Source organism: Oculina patagonica, unplaced genomic scaffold (genome assembly GCF_052425735.1).
Source record: "Oculina patagonica isolate OP01 unplaced genomic scaffold, crgOcupat unplaced2, whole genome shotgun sequence".
Taxonomy (NCBI): domain Eukaryota; kingdom Metazoa; phylum Cnidaria; class Anthozoa; order Scleractinia; family Oculinidae; genus Oculina; species Oculina patagonica.
The window spans coordinates 1,076,430-1,102,798 of record NW_027558036.1 but is presented as its reverse complement, the minus strand read 5'-3'; the positions used below and the strand labels follow the sequence as shown (position 1 = coordinate 1,102,798).

Here is a 26,369-nt window from a genome sequence, read left to right as displayed (position 1 = left end):
CTGGCCGTATGCTAATTTACTCTTTTTATTCGTGCGGCCAAGGGCTTAAGTGAAGAACAGGGATGAGTAAGTAATGAGAGGACTTAGTTACTAGAAGTAGTGGAAGTAAAGTATCAGTATCAGTATCAGTATCAGTAGCAGTAGCAGTAGCAGTAGCAGTAGCAGTAGCAGTAGCAGTAGCAGTAGCAGTAGCAGTAGCAGTAGCAGTAGCAGTAGCAGTAGCAGTAGCCGTAGCAGTAGCAGTAGCAGTAGCAGTAGCAGTAGCAGTAGCAGTAGCAGTAGCAGTAGCAGTAGGATATATTTAACAATTATTCTATGAGCCCGCGTTGGATACGAGGTGGTAAATAACGACTATCCAACGAGGGCGAATGGAATAATTGTTTTATTAAATTCTTCTTTAAGTTTATATCGACTGGACCCTTTATTTTGATGTAAACAAAGTGATAGTATGAGGATCGAGGCGGGAAAATTTGTTGGCGCGGTGTTCACTTCTTGAGTTGAATGAAACACACGAGGAAAGCGAGTGAGAAAGTTTTCTTTCCAAGATTTTCTACGAACAATCTCCTCTAAAGTCGTCTATATATCCTGGAAATTATGACAACAGTGAAAATTTACGGGATGATCCGAAGCAAAAGCTTTTCTGGAAACTACACGTCTTGTGCAAGTCGAACGAAGCAGGAGTTACATTGTACTTGTTTACGGCTCCACGGATGCCATCAAGACTGCTATATTATTAAAAGCGAAATTGAGCTCAAAGTGGAACAGGTTTATTGAAGTATGAAAGGACAAGACCAAGTTTGAAAGGTAACACACTTTCAAGAAGTGCTGAGCCTAATTTTATGATGTACACTAAATGAAACTGTGTCAATTTGCCGTTCCGCTTTCGTAAATTATTTGCTGGTATTCTACTTTATTCACTCGCTCTTCTTGTTGTGCGTTTACAAGTATTTTTAATTAAACTTTTCCCTCCATTCTTTTTTTTTGCGTAGTTAATTTTACTATGGCATTTCTGTGGTTTTTGTACGCACCGCTGATTATTTCTTGTTCATAAAGCTCGCCAAATTTGCTGTTTTCAACCATTTTTCTGATGGAACTGTCACTTCCCGCGGAAAAAGTTTACGCTGAGCGGCACTTGCCGCACTTATTTCCCATATAAGGTCAAACATAGGTATACGAGCTGATAACCGGGATTCAGTGAACCAATCAAAAAGCTAGAAATGCAATATCCGAGGTTGAGAATTTAATAATGTTGGATATGAGATAGTTATAACCAACTCGGCGCTAGTCGCCTCGTTGGCTATCTACCGTCTCATATCCAACGCGCGCTCATGCAATAATTGTTTAATATTGTCGCTGGTTGAGGCGTCGCTGTTTATTTCTTTATTTTTGGTTGCAAAACGTTTGGTAAGTCGATAAGATTATTGTGACGTTTAGTGTTCGGTTTGCATCTATTTATCGAATCTGTATTATATTTTTCGCGCTTGTAAACCTGGAATATGTAGGTTTTAGTAAAGTTGGTTTACAAAAGTGAAAAAGATGTTTTATAAAAAACAAGTACTTTTTCAAGCTTCCTGTTTTTTTGGCAATTACAAATTAAAACTTAATTCACTGTTACTATGTTTTTATCGATTTCGTGCCTCGACTTTGGAACCTTTTTCAGTTAGATAGGCTGCAACTAAAACCGCGGTTATTTTGTTTATAGGTGTAGCTTTATTCCTAGGTCTTTGAGTTTTTAGTCATACCATCTAAGGTTATCTAAGACATCCTTTGACTTGACGTCATACTCTCAGTAAAGTTCCGAAGGTAACGATCCCCTAAATGTTACGATCATCCATAGGGTATCGCTAAACTTTCACCATTAGTAGCGATCCCAAGTGTTATTAGACTTTCTGGGAAATAAAAGTCGAAATAACAGGTACCAAGAACGATTGGCAATTATCCTGTTCTCATGTTAAGATGGTTTCTACTCAACATTCGAGCAATACAGGCCAAAGTAAAGTTATACATATATCAGGTCACTTAGGTATAAGACTACTCTTTTCATTACTTTAATTGCTTAGTAAACCGATTGCTCAGTGGTACAGCTTTTCTTCTAAAGCGTGTGACCCAAGATCGACTCTCATACCCTGTGGCTAGAATTCTTTTTTTCTTCTTATTGTTTTTTTCCACGGATATTATATACATATCTGTCTTGTATAGAGTTTCGTTACTCTTTAACTGATTATCCTTTAATAAATCGTGCCGTGCTCTTACCTTCCCAGTCTTTTAATAACACATACGTAAAGTCACTGCTCATCGTTTCCGAATGTTCGCGATTATTATATAAGAAAAGGCAATATTTCATCGTTTGGGAAACGATTGTTTCTCATTTACAGGGGTGAAGTATTTTCTACACTTATTTCTTTGAAATGATACCTTTGTAAAGCTGTGTTTTTATTCACAGCCGAGGGAAACGAAATTTAGAAAGCGCCCGTGAGCATACCTAATTTGCATAATGTTAACAACGATGGAAGGATGGAAGGATGAACGGATGGCTCAACTTCCCCACTATACTCGTTCATTATGCCTTCACGAGTAAAAATGGATTTGAAATTATCTATATTTCGGTTAAAACGGACGTTTCATGGCAGTTCAAAACAAATTATCATCACGAGCTGTAGATAACCAATATTTCGCCCGCAACAGTATTTTATCCACATGAATACCAAGACATTTCACGAATGCGAAATAAAACAAAACTGGTTTCAAAACTGATTATTTATTTACTTTCTGTGAGGCTGAACCAGAAACGTTGTATCATTTTTTTACCAGTGTCCCCACGTCAGACAGTCTTGGAATGATTTTGAATCTTGCTGGAACCTCTTATGAAATCAAGTAGCTCGTCTTACTTTACAAAATTTTGTATTTGGAATAATATCAAAGCAGTGCTCTTCTTTGGATTTACAAAACTACTTTATTATTATTGTAAAATTGTTTCTGTGGGACTGCAGAAGAAACCGGACATAAATTCAAAGTTTTTAGAACAAAATGATTATTAAATATGAAACTGCGAAAAAAATAAATAGATTATTCAAAATTTTAAAGGGAAGTGGCATATAAAGTAAGGAATTATGTAATTTAGTTTGATTTGCCTTTTTTCTTTTTTCTTTTTTCTTTCTTTCTGATGTTGTTTGTTAAAGGCATTTTTCCTGAAATCTTTAAATTTAAATACAATTCAGTACTTCCAAAGTCTACAGACTTGATAAAATAAGGAATATTCCTTCAGGCAGCGCTTCTATTTTATTGTCACTAAGGTCCCTGTAACAAATGAAACGAGAATTTAACAGATAAACAGACGGAGAGCCAGACAGACTGACCGACAGGCAAAGGACGGATGGACAAGAACAGCGTAAGTGAACGTACTTAGCGTCTCAGTGAGGTATTGTCTGTTCTTAATGATTTCTTTCTTCTTATCATCACGTTACTATAGCTCTTACACTTAGAGTAACGACCACGAGAAATGAAAACAGCAAAAAAACACTAAACTACAAAATATCAAAATCGAACTTCTTTACGAAATGTAATAATTTATGCAATTTAAATACTTTGCAACTTCCCAGGGAAAGTAAACATCAATAAAAAACATTTGCTGCGAAAATTTATGATTTGCTCTTCGATGTAGTTCTGAAGACATTTTTCCTGAAATCTTTCAATTTATATACTGAACAGGTGCATGTACTTACAAAGAAGAAAGCTTTGGTGAGCTTTGGAATATTCCTTCAGGCAGTGCTTCTATTTTATTGTGGCTAAGTAACCTGTAACAAATGAAACGAGAATTTAAGCTTATGAAAAATGTTAAGGTGATGATTAAAAACAATAAGCTTCATATTTATTAGAACCACCAAAATGTTAAGCAAAATACACATTATGTTTTCATGTTCTTAACGCTGTATATAAGTGTTTTTTTTTTAAAAGAGACAGATGCAGCTTGCAACGCAATCGGGAGGGTTGTACAATACTGTGGACTAGATTCCATCCAAAAAAGATATAGTGCGAATCGAGTAGGGATAGGCAAGACCGATAGATAGACAGAGGGACAGAACTGACATGAATTAAACTGAAACTTTAATCAAACTCCGAATTCCATAAATTGACACTAGTTGGCGTTTATTAAAGTCGAGTAAAATTAATGCTAAGTAAATATATAATACAGAGTAATTATTTACTCTAATAAATATCTCGATAGTCAGCTCAATTGGAGAAACTATTATAAAGAATTACCTAGAATCCTAGAATCGTTCTTTTGAAGATAGGTCGAAGATCAGCTATCTATAATTAATTAGGCAAGCATTTTATAATTTAGGTACCCACAAAAGTGATGGGGTTGTGAACAGGCCAATTATCGTGACTTTTATTCTCTTAGGGATATTAGCTGACAGGTACCTGTTTAATATGTCGTCGGTCTACCTGCGAACGTTTATGCATACCGTTAACTTTAGTTGATATTGCCCTTGTTTGCTATCAAGTTAATTATGTCGTTGTTATTTTGTAGTACCATTCTGTAATTTAATAAAATTCAGACGGACAGACAGACAAACTATACGGGTTGACAAGAACAATAATAACCAGTAAATGTAGCGTTTCAATGAACGAGAAAAAAAAAACACTTAGTTAATCATTTTTAAAAATAGTGCTTCAAACAAGATTGGTACATTTCAAGACAGTACGTTTTATTGTGTCGTACTTGTTTACATGTGTAATTATGACAGCAAGAATGTTATGGCCCGAGAGGCGTAGAATTCGTTTTTGAGCGGTTTCTAATTTTCAAATTTCTCAAAACTATAGTCGCAACTACAGTGATAATGACGATAATTCCCCGTCTCATTACTTTTCTAATAACGCCTTATACCAGGTTTAGATTCGAAAGGTTTTTCCTTGGTTCAGGGGTTGCTTGGAGTGACAGTTGTGAAAGAGTATTGGGTTTTTAAGTCAGACCATCTATATGCTTTCTGAGACATCCTTTGACTTTACGTCATACTTAACGTCATTGTAAAGTTCCGAAGATAACAATCCTTTAAAAGTTACGACCATCCATAGAGTATCGCTAAACTTTCACCATTAGTAGCGATCCCAAGTGTTATTAGACTTTCTGGGAAATAAAAGTTGAAATATCAGGCACCAAGAACGATAGGCAATTATCCTGTCCTCAAGTTAAGATGGTTTCCACTCAACATTCGAGCAATACAGGCCAAAATAAAGGTACCAAAGAAATCTCTTACCATGGCAACAGCTTAAGTACAGCTAACCAAAACCTGCTGAAACTTTAGCACCCAAGCTGACCCCGCGAGAGAAAAATGGATTTGAAATTATCTATATTTCAGTAAAAACGGACGTTTCATGTCAGTTCAAAACATATTATCATCACGAGCTGTAGATAACCAATTTTTCGCTCGCGACAGTATTTTATCCACGTGAATACCAAGACATTTCACGAATGCATAATAAAACAAAACTGGTTTCAAAACTGATTATTTATTTACTTTCTGTGAGGCTGAACCAGAAACTTTGTGTCATTTTTTTACCAGTGTCCCCACGTCAGACAGTTTTGAAATTATTTTGAATCTTGCTGGTACCTCTTATGAAATCAAGTAGCTCGTCTTATTTTGCAAAATGTTATATTTCGAATAACATCAAAGCAGTGCCCTTCTTTGGATTTACTAAACTTCTTTATTATTATTGTAAAATTGTTTCTGTGGGACTGCAGAAGAAACCGGACATAAATACAAAGTTTTTAGAACAAAATGATTATTAAATATGAAACTGTGAAGAAAATAAATAGATTATTCAAAATTTTAAAGGGAAGTGGCATATAAAGTAAGAAATTATGTAATTTAGTTTGCTTTGCCTGTTTTCGTGTTTTTTATTTTATTTTATTTCTGATGTTGTTCGTTGAAGAAATATTTCCTGAAATCTTTAAATTTAAATATTTGCCAGATTCATGTACTTCCAAAGTCTACAGACTTGATAAATTTTGGAATATTACTCCAGACAGTGCTTCTATTTTATTGACGCTAAGGTCCCTGTAACAAATGAAACCAGAATTTAACAGATAATCAGACAGAGAGACAGACAGACCGACCGACAAAAAAAGGACGGATGGACAAGTACAGCGTAACTGAACGTAGCGTCTCAGTGAGGTATTGTCTGCCCTTAATGATTTCTTTCTTCTTAACATCGCGTTACTATAGCTCTTATACTTGGAGTAACGACTACGAGAAATGAAAACAGCAACAAAAAAAAACACTAAACTCAAAAATATCAAAATCGATCTTCTTAACGAAATGTAATTAAATTTATGCAATTTAAATACCTTGCAACTTCCAAGGAAAAGTAAACATCAATAAAAAACATTTGCTGCGAAAATTTATGATTTGCTCTTCGATGTAGTTCTGAAGACATTTTTCCTGAAATCTTTCAATTTATATACTGAGCAGGTGCATGTACTTACAAAGAAGAAAGCTTTGGTGAGCTTTGGAATATTCCTTCAGGCAGTGCTTCTATTTTATTGTGGCTAAGGTACCTGTAACAAATGAAACGAGAATTTAAGCTTATGAAAACTGTTAAGGTGATGATCAAAAACAATAAGTTTCATATTTATTAGAACCACCAAAATGTTAAGCAAAATACACATAATGTTTTCATGTTCTTAACGCTGTATATAAGTTTTTTTTCTCTTTTTAAAGAGACAGAGTCAGCTTGCAACGGAAGGGTTGTACAATACTGTGGACTAGATTCGATCCGGAAAAGATATAGTGCGAATCGAGTAGGGATAGGCAAGACCGATAGATAGACAGATGGACAGATCTGACCTGAATTAAACTGAAACTTTATTTAAACTCCGAATTCCATAAATTGACACTTATTGGCTTGTATTAAAGTCGAGAAAAATTAATGCTAAGTAAATATATAATACAGTGTAGTTATTTACTCTAATAAATATCTGGATAGTCAACTCAATTGGACAAACTATTATAAAGAATTACGTAAAAAAGCAAAAATCGAAATCGTAGAATCGTTCTTTTGAAGATAGGTCGAAGATATCTATAATTAATTAGGCAAGCATTTCATAATTTAGGTACCCACAAAAGTGATGGGGTTGAGAACAGGCCAATTATCGTGACTTTTATTCTCTTAGCGATATTAGCTGACAGGTAGCTGTTTAATATGTTGTCGGTCTACCCGCGAACTTTTATGTATACCGTTAACTTTTGTTGATATTGCTCTTGTTTGCTATCAAGTTAATTATGTCGTTGTTATTTTGTAGTACCAATCTGTAATTCAATAAAATTCAGACGGACAGACAGACAAACGGTACTGGTTGAAAAGAACAATAATAACCAGTACATGCAGCGTTTCAATGAACGACGCAAAAACCCCTCAGTTAATCTCTTTTTTTAAAATAGTGCTTAAGCTTCAAACAAGATTGGTACATTTTAAGTCAGTACATTTATTGCATCGTACTTTTTTATGTGCCTATAAAAAAAAGTGAAAAGAAGATTTGCGTTTATTGAATAAACATAATAGCAACTCACTGGGGGTCTCAGGTTCTTTATTCCAATGACCAATGCATGAATTCCAAAAGAAGTACACTTGCTAACTACGCTCTTGCTTTTGTTGCTCGCTTATTAGCTATCACAATATGCCAGTTAATTGCGGTCACCTCGCTACATGTATCTGTACTGTTGGGCTTGACTAGCGTTTTCGCCTATTGTATTTAATCACGATAAACATGTCTTTCATACCCTAAATACACAACAACTCATTTGGTGTCTCCGGGTCTTTAATGCATGACCAACGCGTGAATTCCCCAAATTTCCCCCAAGGAGTTGTTGGCATCATGAGTGAGTGATGGCCTCCCTCATAATTATATGCTTAGGGAAGGTACGTTTTTTATTGGGGGGGGGGGGGGGTGGGCCGGGGCTTCGGAGGGGAGGGTCATCAGTAAATTTTTTACGAATTGGGGAGGGCCAAACCTGTTTATTTCACAGAAGGGGGAGGGTTACACTTTTTTCCGGCACAGAAAAAATTTTATTAACAAGAAATAAAACATAAACAGCAGCAACAAACATAACACATGGACTTCGTATGGTTTCAAAAAAGAGAACCTAAAATTCTCTCAACGTTCGCATGCTACAGCACTCATCAATGGAAGCGACGGTTACAAAAAGCGAAAAATTTTAAAACTTGAACATTAAAGCGAGGTACTGGTAACGACTCTTTTATTTGTTAACAAACACGCGAAGTCTTTGGAAAACTAAAACTTTTAAGTATAAGCAAAACTACCAGCGAATATCAATCCAGACTATTAATTTACGAGTGTCAAAAAATTGTATCAAAATAGTATGTTCTCCCAGCTGACATAATCGTCTCTCTCGACCCGTGCGCGTTTTCGTCCATATTTTGACGGCGGTAAATTTTCCGGACAGGGTTCTGGTAAATCAGTCTCCGTTGACGATTCAGCACTTGAGCTACTTGAGCTGGAACCGACAACTCGATTTATTACATCACTTCCTGAGTCAGTTTCGAGTTCGAAATTTGACGAAGTCACTTGTTGTTGCACGTTTAACGGGGGCTGCCGAGGTTGTTCACGTTCCATAGTATCGTACAGCAAGCTGCCAATGTGTGCTTTGATCATCGCGACCTTCTCTGCTTTGTTCCCTTTGAAGGTCATGTTGTGATAGGAGAGGTACAACGATAGCTCGTTCACCCTCAAGGACGACAGCTTATCGGAGTTGTACAGTCCAACCCAGTCAATATCATTGTATTCCCGGTTTTGCCGTTCCATTCGCTCTCTTTCGGTCTCCTCTTTCTTCTTCTCTTTACGCATTTTTATCTGGGCAAGGTGCTCAGCATACTCTGCCACAAGCTTTTCGGGGACAATGTACTTGTCTGAAAACTCTCTAATGGCTTCGCTGTCCCCACAGACTAGTTTTCCATCCTCGAACAACCGCTTAATCTGAGCTCGAGGCTGGAAGTCGTCTGGGTCACGGCCATCAGTGGGAGTTTCATTCCAAGAGAGGTAATGGAAATTTGGAAGCTTGCTATAGTCGGGAAATGGTCTTCGAGTTGGAAGTGGCAAAGCGCTAGTGTCATCATCCTGGCAAAACTCACATAGTTGGCCATTTCGCTCTTGACATGACATTCGCCTATATTCCATATATAGCTCTCCTTTCTCACAATGAACGCTCTCAAATTTTTCCAGCTTTGAAAAATACCCATGCCCCGGAACAGACCTCTTTTGATTGTTAGTCACCCCAAGATACTCCTTCAAATACTCGCGATTGTAGAAAAAGTGATTTTCTGGTCGGTCGACCAAAAAAGCTGAAACATACCCCCGTGGCGCTGGGGAGTCGTCAATTCGAAGACACACTTCCTCAGCAACAGCCCACGCGTTTTTTTCCATAACTTTTTTGCTGTGCGCGTCTAGCTCTGACGTTGAAAGACCCTTAACTTCCTCTTCAGAAAGTCCATGTAAAGTCTCGTATATCTGCCATTTGAGACTGCCTCCATCACACAGAGCATCACCAATACATGCGTTGAGTCTCTCTGCTTCATTCTGCCCCGAGTCTTCTCTTGCACGGTGAATTCTCAAAACCTTTTCGTTGCCATGAATTCTTGCTTTCTCTAAAATTCGCATTCTGGACTCTGCACTGGACACCCCCACTCCTGGGCCGGCATCAGTTAGCTCTAGTAGGCGTGGATACACAGGTGGCACTCTGAGGCAGGCGATTCTTCTCAGGACCTCATCACATTGATCAAGTACGGTTTTCATTACCCTCTGCAACTGTTCACCAGTTACATGTTTCATATCCGTTTCTGCCTTACTTACACAATCTAGAAGGCAATTGACAACATTGACCATGTTGTCTCCAATCTCCCTCTCAGGGCCTTCAATGTCCTGATTTTCTTCCCAAAGTTTCCTTGCACTTGTAAGCTGGTACTCTAAAGAATGTAGGCGCAGCTGTTCATACTTTCTGTGAGGGCAGTTGTCAGCCCCAGTCACAGAGAGAATATCGATCTCTGTTGTTGAATCCATGAAATAGAACGTACAGTCATGCACTCGAGCACATAAGCCACGAAGTGCCTCCGAGTATTGGTGATTTATATTTAACTGTTCCGGTTCATGGATAGTTGGCTTCTCCCACCTAAGGCGCATGCTGTTGGACGCCCAGGTTGATGCATGAGTAGGCACGTAAGCTTTGGGTTCAACAACCACAATACTATCATCCGTTTTGGTGACCAGTGTAACCTCTTCTTTGACCACTTCTGTCTCTTTGCGGATAAACCTGAACGCAGATGGGGTAATGTACACTGATGCCTCAGGAAAATCATGTACTGGCAAGGATCTAGCCCTGGTTTCGTCTGCCGGCTGGAGAATAGTTTGCTGCCGGGCCCCTTTAGCTCCCTCGGATGTTTCTGGACGCAAGTACGCCTTATCATCCATGCTGATACAAATGCTCCCATTGGCATTGCCAGCTGAAAAAAATTCTTCCTTAGCCAGCTGCACTTGCTTTCTCTGATGGTGAGTGCACTCATTTCCACGATCTTCAGTCTTGGGTGGTTTTTTGCTACACCATAATCCTTTCCCTAGGTGACGCTTCGCTTACCGTGACCTCCTATTTGTCGGCCTGGCCCTGGTGGTTATGCTTGAAACTGACTTCAAAAGTCTCTTCCCTTGATTAAATCGACGGTAATTGGCAATATTTAGAAGATCTCTGCATTTCACTCGGTGATGCGTATAAAGAACAGATTCATGTCTTCTTCCATGAATGGTCGCCTTGTCCTCAATGCACTTCACTAGCCATTCCTCATCTTCTGAGTCAAGCTCCTGTTTTCGTCCTGCACCCAAACTTCGCTTTGTGATTCTCTGCTCAACAACAAGTCTACGAGCAGTCCTCTTGGCAGCTTGGTTGAATCGTTGCTCATCCTGTTTGCTTCGCCGATCCAATGTTGCCACAGTATTTTGCAAAGATTCTTTAAGGGCTATCTTTTGTTCTTCGAGGTCCCCAACTCGAGCGTCAGTCCATTTGCCCCGCACTAGCTCCATTGTCTTCTCAATTTCGCTAATCTTTCTCTCCAGTTTGTCTTTCTTTTCCTTGAGCCTCAGTTCTACCATGTCTTTGGCTGCAACATTGCTATTTTCCCAAGCACAAAACCGTTCCTTCAGTTCTCTCAATAGTCTTACAACTCTGTCAGGTTTAAAGCCAAGATCATAAATTCCTTGTCGAGACTTTCCAGTGCAAACCAGAAGTTTAGCAACCCACCGATCATATTCTGTTTCCATACTTGCAAGAGCCCTGGATAAATCTTGAGCGGAAAGACCAGACTCTGGTTCTAATTCCTCTACTTCCCTTCCATGGAGGGCTTCCAGAAAGTCACAAATATTGAGTTTGGTGTCATTCAAAAAGACGAATCGGCCATATTTATACGAATATATGATAACTCCCAGACCGGTGTCCTTGTCAAGCAGTTCATCACGAAATTCGTGATTTGATATGCAACAAAGCGTTTGCATATTCGTTTCCAGTATGTACTGTATTAAGAAAATCACGAGAAAACATTAACCAATCAAAATTGCAATATTTGGATTAAATTCACAGCTCGCACTATCTCATGCTCAATGGCGTAATCCTGTTTTTGAACAAGTTCGTTGAGTAAAGTTAAATTTGGTTAAACTCTCCTGTTCCATCGTCTTAAAAGTAGTCTGGAGAACTTTACTTTGATACACCTATTGAATTTCTTTAGTTTCTAAAAGAAAGTTATGGCGCTAAGATTGGAGTTCACGTAACTTAATATACCGCAAAATCGAAAATGTTGTTGCGTGTGTCATTAAGTGTATAAAGTATTCACGTACAAACTCTTCGTGTTTCCAAATATGGTACTTGGCAAAGCTGAATATTCAAACACTGTGAACGCGCGTTACACGTTTCAATCTCTGGTATAGGAACGAGTATGAAATAAGGTATGAGAGATAGATATGTGGATAAAGGGATGATCCATTAAGGTAACGCCGTATCGAGGATCATTATAACAACAAAACATGAGAATGGAGGCGAAGTCGTTCAGCGATACTCAACAATCAATGCACACATCTGGGGTTCCGGGCATCTATAGTTTTTACCTATGTTCTGTTTAAACAATGGAGTGTTTCTGTCGAGGAACTATCGGCTGATAGTTGCCCCGCGGAAGGTTAACGTCTTTAAAACAAATATTAGCCCGAGAAGAGAAGATTTAAGGGCTAATATGCTAGTTTTTAGTAACGACCCCTCCAAAGTAGGACATAAAAACGCTGTTTAATCCAAGATTACTGTCGCGGCTTTTAGTGATTTGCTTTTATTTATTTATTCGTATTTGTTATAGTTTCGTCACTTTCGTAGTTGGCATCCTTCCGTCTACGAGAGACGATGGTGTAGCGTCCAGTTTGTTTTATCTGCACCTACGCGAGTGGCTAAGCAGGCCAATTCGCGAGTGACAGTCTCTGCTGCGTCACTTTACCAAATTGTAATATTTGCTTTGTGTGTTTATTCTGCATGCCTATATTTTTCGCCGGCCGTATGCTAATTTACTCTTTATATTCGTGCGGCCTTTTTCTCTCTCACTTCGTGTCAAGTTTCCAGTCGGTTCCCCGGACCTTGTTTCCTTCCAGCAATTGGTAAGCCATGTTTCTCTGTATTACTTGTTTTTTTTTTATTTTTGTCGCCCCTCATTGTGTTTTGTTTTGTTTTAATTCATTTGTAATCAATCGTTAGGTATTAACAAAAAAAATTCGCCGTTTAATACAGTTGTTGGACCGTCTGTGTGTGCGTATTTATGTTGTGGACCAACATCTCAACATTAGCAAGCGTCGTTACGTTACGGTAGTCTGCCGTAAAAATAGCCTTTCTAGCTCTAATTCCGCAACATCTGTAATCTCTGGTTGCGACACCTTTTGATAGGTTACCCCATGCACACTATGTAAAAGTTATCAAGTAAGGGCCGCCCAAGGTTGGCAATGTTATAATCGGGAGCAGTAACTGCAAATTTTGGAGTAGTGCACAAAAGAATGAAAACAGGAAAAGCGCTAAACTACGTACAAGATTGGAGAATCACTCTCCTTTAAGAAATTTAAGATTTAGGGGAACATGAACAACCTGCGACTTGCAAGGGAAAGTATCCATCGATAAAAATTTACTGTGACAGTTTTTAGATGTAGTTCGGAAGACATTTTTCCTTGAATCTTCAACTTGAAATACTCGCCACATGTATGTACTTACAAATATTCTAGCCATTGCAAGCTTTGGAATATTCCTTTTGGCAGCACTTCTATTTTATTGTGGCTAACATCCCTGTAAAAAACGAAGTAAAGTATTAAAATTATAAAGAAAAAACGAGTTTCATATCTATCACAACCACCAGAATATTAAAGAAATGAAACATCATGTGTTCATATTCTTCACCAAAATAATGTAAACTTATTTTCCTTTTACTACAGCGATGGCGCCAGCGTGCAAAGAAACCAAGAAAAATTAATAGTCCGATCCAATGAAAATGGTAACAAACTTACAAAGAAATCAGATCCCTCAGGTTGGAGAATAATCCGGAGGTTAGATTGCTAAGTTGATTCCATTGTAGGTACCTGGAAAGAAGAAATGCAAGACACTGACATTTAGCGCAACTAAGAAATCTAAACAAGATTAATTGTAAGAAATATGTTTCATTGACGTAATACTGCTAATGGTATCACGGTACGTGTATGTGAAGGCCTGACCAAACGGAGATGCAAGTAGCCGGTAGCTTTTAAATTACGTCCACTTGCGTCTCCGTTTGGCCAGGACTTCCGTGCACTTGCGATGATTTGCAAAAAATTGCGTTCACTTTGGTCGAGACCAAATTTGACGTGAGTCAACGCAAGTTTTCACCCGTTTGCCACCCAACGCAAGTCAACGCAAGTCTTGCTCTTTACTTCAAGTACTGAATTGCGGTGCGCGCAGTGGCATCGAAATGGCCTTTTTTGACAACTTGTGGCCACTTGCATCCACAGGGATGAGTAGAAGTAGCAGCAGCAGTAGCAGTAGCAGACAATAAAAGCAGCAGCAGCTGCGGGGGTGGCAGCAGCAGCGGCGGCGGCGGCGGTGGTGGTGGTGGTGGTGGTAGTAGTAGTACCGCTACCCGTACCGGTACTGGTACTGCTGCCGCTACTGCTACTCTAAGAATCCTGCTTCCTGTGCGTCCTACCCCCTTTTTTCAAGGGCTCCCGCCCTTCTGTCCCCCACCACTAATTACCGGGTCTTTTTTTATTAGGGATATTACCTGTCATGAAGCTTTTTAATCTTCCTGTGGTACAACCGCAAACATTTATGTATACCGTAAACATTACTTGTTATTAATAACCGGCACGCATACATGCATGCACAGGCGATAACGCTTTACAATGATCCCAGAAATTGCATTTTTCTTATTCATTTTAATTTTTATTTGCCTTGACTACAAAACGAACCTCCAATACATTACAAACCTACAGTATGATAAGATAAATACATTAAATCATTATGAACTTCGTCATTTAGCAACAGAAAGGCCCAGATTTGATTTCCACCCCTAGTCGATACTGAAGATTGTGTGAAATTTCCGTATTGAAATGGTCTGAAATGTAATGAAGTCAACACCGCTTACTAGAATCACTTACATGCATTTATGCAACTTATCAAACAAAACATTTTAGATCAGCTAAATCAGCAATAGGGTAGAAGTTCTTTCTGAGTGAACTCTGGCTTCTCGTAAAAATAGGAATACGGATACCGTCACTGTGTTATTTTTAATGGCTTGAGATAAATACCCGAATAAATATTATCAAAAGCAGTAAAAGGAAGATGGCGAGTCGCGAAGAGAAAAGTTAAATATTATCGACAACAATGCACGTCAAAGCAAACAATGATTTCAGATAGCTCACCTTTGCAATCTATAAATCAAGATACTGCTGCCATCGGTCTCCCTTTTGGAAAGGTTTCAAAAGTTATGACACTAACCGGCCTTCACTCGTCAAATTCAACATCAGTCAACTTAGTCTGCCATCACGTATGCCGACTTCGAATACACGTACAACGGTAAAAAAGTTCTTTAAGCGAGCTCACAATTATCCAGTACATCATTCTCCCCTGACCCCAAAGCTCCGTTTAACTGTGCGTTAGAAATCAAACGCGTTTTGCCGATGGATGCTCTTAAAGTTGATTCATACTCATTGACAATCAAAGATGGCGTACCGAAACTGAGTAAACAACAAAGTGCCTAGTTCCCAGTGCTACTCGGTTGGAGTAATCTTTCACTCCTCACACGGCCGTCCACCGGGCCATAGCATATAGGCGTTACCGCCTAAAAACTAACCATGGTATATTGCGATTCCTGAGTTTGATTGGTTTACAGGCCATGTTATATGAGCTGATAGACCATGGACCACAAATATGGTAGGCTTACGCGTCAGTGTTAACAGCTGGAAACTGCGGGGAGCTCAAATATTGAAATTCTTTGGGTGTTTTTAATAAAACAATTATTCCACTCGCGAGTGTTCATTCGAGACGAACTACGATCATAATGTGAGAAATAATTGACAGCTGATTCATCTTTGAAACTTTTTGTCAACAGCAAAAAGAAATCTCTAAAAGGTTTTCTTCAAAGACTAAAAAACTTACGAACTTGAGCAAAATGTATGCTTTCCACTTTTCAAAGATCGGAGTTCGTAATGCAATATACCAGTCAAAAACCTACGAATGCAAGCGTAATTTGTCACCTATGATTTTATAATGTAATCAAATGGTATACTCGTGAAATTAAGAAATAATTTCACTTGCATTTTGTCAAAATGCTAATAATTTACCCCGCCTAAAGGTTCGGGAAATTATTAGCATTTTGACAAAACGCGCGTGAAATTATTTCCTAATTTCACTCGTCACCATTTGATTACCAATAATAATTTGTAGTGCTCGGTTTGCATTCATTTATCGCATCCATCCATCCGTAAGTTCGGTTTATAAAAGTGAAAAAAAGATGTTTAAAAAAATACAAGTACTTTTTTCAAGCTGTCTGCTTTTGGTAATTATAAATTAAATTTAATTCACTGTTCCTAATTTTTTATTGATTTCGTGCCCTGACTTTTGGACTTTTTTTAATTAGATAGGCTGCAACTTAACCCGTTGTTATTTTGTTTATAGGTAGCATTGTGCTTAGGTCTTTGTGTTTTTAGTCAGACCATCTAAGCTTATCTAAGACATCCTTATCAAGGTTTTCGACGCCATCTTGACGAGTAGGCAAAGCGGGTAGAAATTGCAGTGTTTGTTTGGGAATCCAACGGCAAATATCTTTTGCAAAAATTTGGACAACTGATGAATTGTAAAGTTAGATACTTGGCAAAAGATTTTATTCGCCGAAATTAAAGGATGTAGCTGGGCTAGAAAGCGTTCAGTTACGTTTTTAATTTCTTTACATTTGTCTATAATTTTTCCCGCGAACCGCGTCAATCATGCGGAAAAAAATACAGACAAATGTATGGAAAAGTTAAAAACTTAACTGAACGCTTTCTAGCCCAGCTACATCCTTCAAACTCGGCAAATAAAAACTTTAGCCTAGTATCTTAATTTTCCATCCATAAGCTGTCCAAAATTCAACTTTTGTAAAAGATATTTGCGGTCAGATTCCCATACAAACACTTAAATTTCTACCCGCTTTGCCTACTCGTCAAGATGACGTCGAAAATCGTGATAAGGTCTATTGAGGTCCCGCATAAGTGATGTCGTAGACACGCATTTGTGACTATTTATGTCCTTAGGAATATTAGCTGGTACGTAGCTGTTTAATAGGGGTGCACTGTAACCGCGAACATTTATGTATACCGTTAATACTTGTCAATTTGTTGCTATTGGTAGTTCATTAGCATCGCTAGTGACGTCATTGACGTTATATAAAGCTAATTTAATTATTTAGAATTGTTAGTTGTTGCGTACGTTGGAAAGGCGAGGCGTGGTCCTTCAACATACCGCTCCTGACCAGCGTTGAATCTCAACAGGAAGCCTGAATTATTGCAATTTTACAGCTGTGTTCACCGACACAAGCTCCAATTTCCAACCTCATTTCGCTTTCGGGCTCTTGAACGGTTCCCGTTTCTTCTTCCGCTTTCATGCTGCCCACTACTGTTACGGCTCCGTCTTCAGCATTGCAGCCGACCACGCTTACAACTCAGCTTAAACGTCGTCATAGAAACCCATTGGCCTCCAGGGAAAACGAGTTTAGATGTAACATTTCTTCGGCTAGTTTTCTCTTTTAGCGCCGTTGTAGGTTTTACTTGTTGGGCATTAGCACGCTCTATCATTTGCATTTTTCCCAGCCATGTGGCTTTTTTTCAGCCAAGTATGATTCCCCAGTGCCACATCGTTAAGGTTTTGTTTTAGAATTTTTAATTTGAAGACTTTATTACCCAGTCCTTGCTACAGCGTTAATCTACCGGTGCGGTACATGTGTGGGGTGTTGTGGGTAAGGTGTTTCCTTCTTGTCTTCTTTTTTCCCTAACAGCCGGTTAAGCCTTACAAGCTTAGGTCATGCGTCGATGCAAGATTCTTAAACCTCTGCATGAAAAATACACCATGTTTCCTGGTTACTCTTGATTTTGTCTCTAATCTCGCCTACCAGAACTGCCATTTTTCTAAAATAGACGACAAATCAGGATGTGATCATATTTTAATTTCTACTGATTCAAAACAGTTTTTTGGTGTGGAATGGAAGGGCTAATACTTGGTGTCAACAACCTTTCCTTTTGGCTGGAAAAACTCTCCTTTCGTCTATCGGACGCTGAGCTTTGGCTCCACTAAATATTTTAGGAATTAGGGGATTACGGGATCCCTGTACATTGATGACAGGCCAGTAAATGAGATTTTCGCCTGAGGGGGTATTTGGTCTCGACCTATGGAATGGAGGAGCCCTGGATTCACCCGCCAGTCAGCCTTAGAAGCTCTGTTTGTAGTCTACAAAGTATTAATCAACTTGGGCTACTTTCTGGTTTTGAATAAATGTGTTTTGTCAGCCTCGATGCGTTTAACTTTCCTAGGAATGGTCATTGATTCGACAAGTCTCGCGTTTGTGATTCCGGAAGAAAATATAGAGTCAAGTTTGCTGAGCTACGCGAGGCCATTCTATCCAGAGAGTCCACCATTCCCCTCAAGTCGATCCAGAAATTAATAGGGAAGTGCGTATATTTTTGTTTGGCATTCCCTGGGGCAAAATTTTATATCAGGGAAGCGAGTGTCAGCTGTGGGGTAGTAAAATAATCCTAACACCTTCCTTAAGTGTAATACTCCATAATTTTCGAGCTTTTTTTAAAGTTCGCGGACACCGTACCTCACCGATTTCGCTGAAATTTGGCATGCAGTCTTGTTTTAGGGTCCTAACTACCAAATGGATATTAAAAAGTTTCAATTCTTTTTATTTTGGAAAATATCGAGAAGGCCGATTTGAAGCGTCCGTGACGGCCCGCCAACATGGCGGATCGAAGGTGTTCTTGTTAGTTCGACACTGAACCTGCCGTCACAGTTTCTCGATCATACTTGGCATAGTTATAAAGAACTATCTTTCTTCTTTCTATATATCAAAATAGATTCGGCAAAATATAATGTTGAGTTTGGATGATCAACGGCCAAGAAGTTCGAAGGTATGTTAACGATGTTTTGAACAGTCTCAAATTTACTACAAAATGAAAGGCTTATAACTCCACTGTTATCTCGATTTAGAACAAGCCATTTATCATGAACAAAGCTTTTTCATTGGTGAATTGATTCCATTAATAAAACAATTGGGGAAATGTAACCGTTAAGAATAAAAAATTATGGAACCTCTAGTAAATTGGCCATTTCAGCGTCAATTCAGCGGATCAGCTCATTTAACAGCAAATAATTGGGAGAAACATGAAAGGGTTACAGTCGTTTATAATAAGCAGTTTTCAGGTATTCTTTGCTTATCTTAAACAAATACATAATCTTCGCCAAAGATATGGCGATTTTTGAGCGTACGATCGTTTCTCCAAATTTTTATGTCGGCAACTTTATTTTATTTGTTGTCGAGATTATACGCTGTTGTTATTCAATATTCGTTTCACAAGAACTTCTGTTGCTCGCATTTCCCAACTGGCTGTTTAAGAAATTGCCCATTCCGTAACAGGGTCATTCTTACTTTTTCTTTAAAAATTACTAGGAAAGCAAGAATGTCATAGAACGGTTTTATACTAGTGAAAATACCTGTCAGACATAACTTCAACTGTTTGTGTTATCTGGCTGTTTTCACAAATATGCAAATTAAGGAATTCTTAAAGTGCCTATCTTTAACTATTTCACGCTTAAAGATTCCTCTAAATCTTTTCGCCTACCTTTTGGCCAAACGAAGTTTTGTGTCTCCAAGCAGAATGCTCGTTATCAGCAATGAAAGTCGAAGAGATACAGAAGCTCGAGTAAAATTCTAACTGCTGTGAAATGAACATCGTTTGAGCTTGACGTGTATTTATAGATTGCTCATTTAACAGCAAATAATCGGGAGAAACATGAAAGGGTTACAGTCGTTTATAATAAGCAGTTTTCAGGTATTCTTTGCTTATCTTAAACAAATACATGATCTTTGCCAAAGATATGGCGATTTTTGAGCGTACGATCGCTTCTCCAAATTTTTATGTCGGCAACTTTATTTTATTTGTTGTCGAGATTATACGCTGTTGTTATTCAAGTATTCGTTTCACAAGAACTTCTGTTGCTCGCATTTCCCAAATCACTGTTTAAGAAATTGCCCATTCCGTAACAGGGTCATTCTTACTTTTTCTTTAAAAATTACTAGGAAAGCAAGAATGCCATAGAACGGTTTTATACTAGTGAAAATACCTGTCAGACATAACTTCAACTGTTTGTGTTATCTGGCTGTTTTCACAAATATGCAAATTTAGGAATTCTTAAAGTGCCTATCTTTAACTATTTCACGCTTAAAGATTCCTCTAAATCTTTTCGCCTACCTTTTGACCAAACGAAGTTTTGTGTCTCCAGGCAGAATGCTCGTTATCAGCAATGAAAGTCGAAGAGATACAGAAGCTCGAGTAAAATTCTAACTGCTGTGAAATGAACATCGTTTGAGCTTGACGTGTATTTATAGATTGCGCTCGAGCTCCGTTAATTAAGTTTATTCATTTGGCGATCAGATAAAAATCAATGAATGATCAGAGTTATTAAAGTCCATTTCTAAGCACGAGAGACACGGAAGTTTGTTTCAGAAGCATTTATGCATAGAAATACCGGTTTATTTTTGAGCGGTAAATCTGCATTTATAATAGTTGGGAGTTTGGGGTGTTTTTTTTTTTTGAGGGGGCTCGGGGGGGGGGGGGGGTGTGGAAGTGGTGCCTTCGTATCCTCTTTTGTTCGTTTACACAGTGGCCTGAATTTGGAACAGTTCGGGGAATGGATTATCAATTACTCTTCGTTATGCCATGTCACCCCTTAATGTGGGAGCGCCGCGCCTCAATTCACGATAAAAAAATTTATGGCCGCCCGGTCCATTTATGTAGTTCTCCGCCAGGTCTCTCAATAGGCAGGTTACGAGCCTAGTGGCCCATCCAGCCGGAGCTCATACCGGTTTCCGCAACGTGAAGCGACAACGAGTATTTTTTACTCCCCCGGATGGGATGCTATTCCATCGCAGGGTTACCTCCCTTCCCGAAAAGCTAAAGATTGACTGGTAATCATTTTTACACCTGGGTAAGGAAAGGGACTCTGGGAGTTGAGAGGCTTTCCAAAGAACTTAACGCATTGTCCCCCAAAAGCTCTATCCAGGACTGTTTGGTCCAGAGTCCAGCGCAGTGACCATTGTTAGGCCATCACGCTCCCCAACCGTGTAAGAAAGTGCAAAAATCTGCTTGTATAAGCCCTGGGGTTGTACAGTTTGGTACGAAATGTGGCCTTTTAAATGTGGTAGGTCTTATATCCGTGGTTGGGGTGCGGTGGCTTAAAGCGAAATTAAAAAACTTCTTGTTTTCTGAAAAACGTTTTTGAGTCTAATGCTTGCGTGCGCTTTGCGCATGCGCATTAGACTCTTTGTTATATGAAAAAGCTGTTAGCAATCCCAAGGGAATGGTTCGGGATCGATAATCGTTCGCTGTAATGTAGAAAACAATGATCAGCTGCAAGAACGGACTCCGTACGGACACGCACGATTAGTTTCAATTAAAAACAGCCAATCAGCGACACGTGTTCCCACGCATAATTAAAAATTCTTTCTCAAGTCACGATTATTCAACACTTGAACAGGACGAAATAATTTTCCAGTTAAGACATTTGTAAGCTTTTTGTGAAAATAAATCTTCGTTTTCAGTTCAGTTCAGCACTTGTGTTTTCGTCTTGCTTAAAAAGCAAGACGTCTTTGAGAAAAAATATTTCGACGGCGACTCGCGTTTATTTACACAATGCGACCAAATATTTATTTTGTTTTAAAAAATAGAAAACTTTACCTCGTATTTTGTATTTAAGTCATTCGAATTTTGACCTATTTTTTCTTTACAGTGCAAACAAAAACCTTCAAAAATAAAAGATGTACATGGATAAATGTAAATCAAGTTACGCGACTAAATCAAAATGCGTTTGTTTGGCCGCTTTGCAGTATTACACTGTACCGGCCTTTGCCATACACTGAAATCGAATTTCATGCTTTTACGACTCTCAGAGATCTTAAGTTCTTCTTACAGCTAGAAAAATCATAAAATGGTTACATTGATATGGAAGTGATGATTCGCGAAATTTGTACATCATGATAAACAGTCTTCGCTCCTGTGTATGGTAGCTCGATAATAATTGCCTAGTTTCCAGCGTTCAAAAGGTCATCATTTTATTGACGTGAGCATTTACACCCGTTTTTAGGAAAATCTGTCACTAAGTGCTTACAGTACAATGGAGTAACAGTCAGTATTTCAAGTGCTTTTATTGCAAAATCTGTTTCAAGGGTCATCATCAAAATGGTGAAAAATCTGAAAGAAAACGATGTGAAGTTCTTCAACCCTTGTTGTAATGAACATGCTTTTTGTAAATCGTCACGCAATCTTGTCCAAATGTTTAATCGTTTCTGCTTTTACGGACAATACGGAAGAAGTAACATCAACTCCTGTTCATACTTTAAATTTTGTGAAGCATATAACATTTGTGACTGTTTCGTTTTCATCCATAATCATCCACGATGCCCCTAGCTTGCTATAAGCATTTTAAATTAAACTCCCGAACACAAACCTCTAACCAATTTTAACCGGCTTACGAAAACCGCGCAATCTGTATCACTATGCCATACGGCATTAGACTCATGTCACCCCTGGTGACCTATTTTTATAAACTGATTTGAATTACATTAATGAATTAAAGGGACAGTGTCACCAAGATTTAATAAAATTTAAAACTCTCAAGACGGTAACCTGGTAGGAAAAAAGTGGCCTTAAACTTTGACAGTTGACTTGGAAGAAATATATGGGCCTTGAATTGGGAGGGCTTATGAGAGAAAAGGATAAAAAGGGGAATTTCACAGAATCTGCTCAACAGCGTACTCTCGAACAGCTTTCATTTATCTGCCCACTGTCTTTTCTCTCTCCAGGTTTTAGTAAGGCCAGACCGCTATGAGTGGATTTACAATTCATATTAACACTTTTTTGAGATTTTTAAATCCCGGTTCGAGCTTTGGGGGGAAATTGCGTTGAGTTCTTCGGAAAGCCTCTGTACTATCATACCGTATCTACTCGAATAAGCGCTGCCCCCGAATAAGCGCCGCCCTCGAATAAGCGCCGCCCCCGGCGCCGCAGTCCCGATGCGGCGCTTATTCAAGGAAATCTGTTTAACTAGAAACAGAACTACAAAGCAACTCTTAAACAAACTTGGACATTTCTTTCCATCAAAAGCGACGTTCTGCAGTTCAAAGTGCTTGTTTTACCGCTCAGTTTTTCTATTGGACATTCTTCAGTACAATCTTCAGCAAGAGACGGGGCTTATTCGAGTATTTACGGTAGTAATAATAATAATAATAATAATAATAATAAAGATATTTTAGCAGGGAGCCCACGTCACAAAAAGGTGGTTTTCAGTGGGGCCCTGCATAAAATAAATAACAAATATGATAAAAATGGTTAAAAAGTGAATATTAAAAATAGAAGATGAAAAAGTTAAATTTTAAAAAATGAATATAAGAAATTAAAAAACTTATCAAATACTTCTAATATGTCTTTTAAAAGTTAAAATGTCAAATGCGCTTTTTGCTTTGTCGGGTAAAATGTTCCATTCGTGAGCAGCTTGATTAATAAAAAGGTTCTGGCCCCAGGAGCGACATGACTTGGGCCTACAAATGTCATTTCGTCCACGAGTATTATAATTATGAATGTCTTTAAAGCTATAAAAATTAAAATCCCAGTCAATCAAGCCATTTAATGCCTTAAAAAACAAAATTAATCTATGAAGTCTTCTTCTTTCCATTAAATTATCTCAGCCAAGCTGTTGGAGCGCCTCGGTAGCAGATGAATGCCTTGGCATATCGAGCACAATTTTGGCAGCTAAATTTTGCAGAACTTGGACTTTCTTCATAAGAGTCAAATTGGCTTTGTCTCCCCATGTGACATCCGCATAGTCTAACAGAGGTATTATAGTTGATTTAACGAAAAGTTCTCTGATATCTCTTGGTAGAGAACACTTAATTCTTCGAAGTAAGCCCAACCTTTGTAATACCTTACTACGGAGGTTTTCTATATGATCTGTCCAAGTCAAGTTCTCGTTGATAATCACACCCACATACTTAAAAGAATTAACTCGATCCAGCCTTCTGTCATTGATTGACAAGGCCACTTCGCTGAAATAAGTAAGCTTCTTCGGACCACCGATGAGCATAAATTTAGATTTCGAAACATTTAATGTTAGTTTGTGTTCGTGAAGCCACTGTGCTAGTATGACAAGGTCTTCATTTAGCATAGTCTGCAAACTTAAAGCTGATTCTGAAGAGCAGTGAAGGGCCGTATCATCAGCAAATAATGTAACAGTACTGTTTCGAAGGACGGTAGGTAGATCATTGATGTAGATGGCAAACAATAGCGGCCCTAAAATTGACCCTTGAGGAACACCAACAGACACCTTTCTAGTCCCTTTCTTCACCTAGGTCGGCGATAAGGACATACGTGATGTAAGTCATGACGCATCACGAGAGGTGTCCTTATGGAGCTCGAGAGGTTCGACTTTAATAAAAAAAAAGTCCGAGATAACAAAAAGAGCCAAGTTCTCACCTGCTTTTTTTGTAAAAATCTGGACGAAAAACATTTGTATCTTTTAACTTGCCCTAAAAAGAATTGATTCGAAATTCATTTCAAATCAATGAGGAAAATGTGTTAGTTTCACTGTTATGTTGTTCTTGCCGCGAGTAAATAAGCCACGCCTTCTTCGAACACGATAATTACTGATGACACAAACGTAAAGTCATGTTCATTTCAAAATCAGCTCGCATTATGCTTATTAACAGATGAGCTCTTTTGTTCAACATTCAGACCACTGTGTCAGAGATCTAAAGAGGATTCGGAGGCACCACTTCCACCCCCCTCCCCCCGCCTTCCTACAACAACACCACAAAAAACCCCAAACTCCCAGCTATTATAAATGCAGATTTACCGCTAGAAGCCGAGTATTTTTTAACCGCGTCAGTCAATAATAAACCGGTATTTCTATGCATAAATGTTTCTGAAACAAACTTCCGTGTCTCTCGTGCTTAGAAATGGACTTTAATAACTCTGATCATTCATTGATTTTTATCTGATCGCCAAATGAATAAACTTAATTAACACATTTAAAAGCCCACATTTCGTACCAAACTGTACAACCCCAGGGCTTATACAAGCAGATTTTTGCACTTTCTTACACGGTTGGGGAGCGTGATGGCCTAACAATGGTCACTGCGCTGGACTCTGGACCAAACAGTCCTGGATAGAGCTTTTGGGGGACAATGCGTTAAGTTCTTTGGAAAGCCTCTCAACTCCCAGAGTCCTTTTCCTTACCCAGGTTAAAAAATGATTACCAGTCAATCTTTAGCTTTTCGGGAAGGGAGGTAACCCTGCGATGGAATAGCATCCCATCCGGGTGGAGTAAAAAATACTCGTTGTCGCTTCACGTTGCGGAAACCGGTATGAGCTCCGGCTGGATGGGCCACTAGGCTCGTAACCTGCCTATTGAGAGACCTGGCGGAGAACTACATAAATGGACCGGGCGGCCATAAATTTTTTATCGTGAATTGAGGCGCGGCGCTCCCACATTAAGGGGTGACATGGCATAACGAAGAGTAATTGATAATCCATTCCCCGAACTGTTCCAAATTCAGGCCACTGTGTAAAAGAACAAAAGAGGATACGAAGGCACCACTTCCACACCCCCCCCCCCCCCGAGCCCCCTCAAAAAAAAAAAAACACCCCAAACTCCCAGTTATTATAAATGCAGATTTACCGCTCAAAAATAAACCGGTATTTCTATGCATAAATGCTTCTGAAACAAACTTCCGTGTCTCTCGTGCTTAGAAATGGACTTTAATAACTCTGATCATTCATTGATTTTTATCTGATCGCCAAATGAATAAACTTAATTAACGGAGCTCGAGCGCAATCTATAAATACACGTCAAGCTCAAACGATGTTCATTTCACAGCAGTTAGAATTTTACTCGAGCTTCTGTATCTCTTCGACTTTCATTGCTGATAACGAGCATTCTGCTTGGAGACACAAAACTTCGTTTGGCCAAAAGGTAGGCGAAAAGATTTAGAGGAATCTTTAAGCGTGAAATAGTTAAAGATAGGCACTTTAAGAATTCCTAAATTTGCATATTTGTGAAAACAGCCAGATAACACAAACAGTTGAAGTTTTGTCTGACAGGTATTTTTACTAGTAAAAAACCGTTCTATGACATTCTTGCTTTCCTAGTAATTTTTAAAGAAAAAGTAAGAATGACCCTGTTACGGAATGGGCAATTTCTTAAACAGTGATTTGGGAAATGCGAGCAACAGAAGTTCTTGTGAAACGAATATTGAATAACAACAGCGTATAATCTCGACAACAAATAAAATAAAGTTGCCGACATAAAAATTTGGAGAAACGATCGTACGCTCAAAAATCGCCATATCTTTGGCAAAGATCATGTATTTGTTTCAGATAAGCAAAGAATACATGGAAACTGCTTATTATAAACGACTGTAACCCTTTCATGTTTCTCCCGATTATTTGCTGTTAAATGAGCTGATCCGCTGAAATGGCGCTGAAATGGCCAATTTACTAGAGGTTCCATAATTTTTTA

General features: G+C 38.7%; 1 protein-coding gene across 1 annotated transcript in view; it reads right to left on the bottom strand.

Annotated features, from left to right (window-relative positions):
• Window positions 1-5,992: 5,992 nt before the first annotated feature.
• LOC144640220 (uncharacterized) overlaps window positions 5,993-26,369 on the bottom strand; it is a 303,086-nt gene continuing 282,709 nt past the window's right edge. Inside the window, exons 13-16 of the mRNA XM_078499421.1 lie at window positions 13,583-13,654; window positions 13,293-13,364; window positions 6,488-6,559; window positions 5,993-6,059 (exon numbers count right to left, since the gene is read on the bottom strand). Of these exons, the coding sequence (XP_078355547.1) occupies window positions 5,993-6,059; window positions 6,488-6,559; window positions 13,293-13,364; window positions 13,583-13,654 (283 nt within the window). The remainder of the gene's footprint in view (window positions 6,060-6,487; window positions 6,560-13,292; window positions 13,365-13,582; window positions 13,655-26,369) is intronic.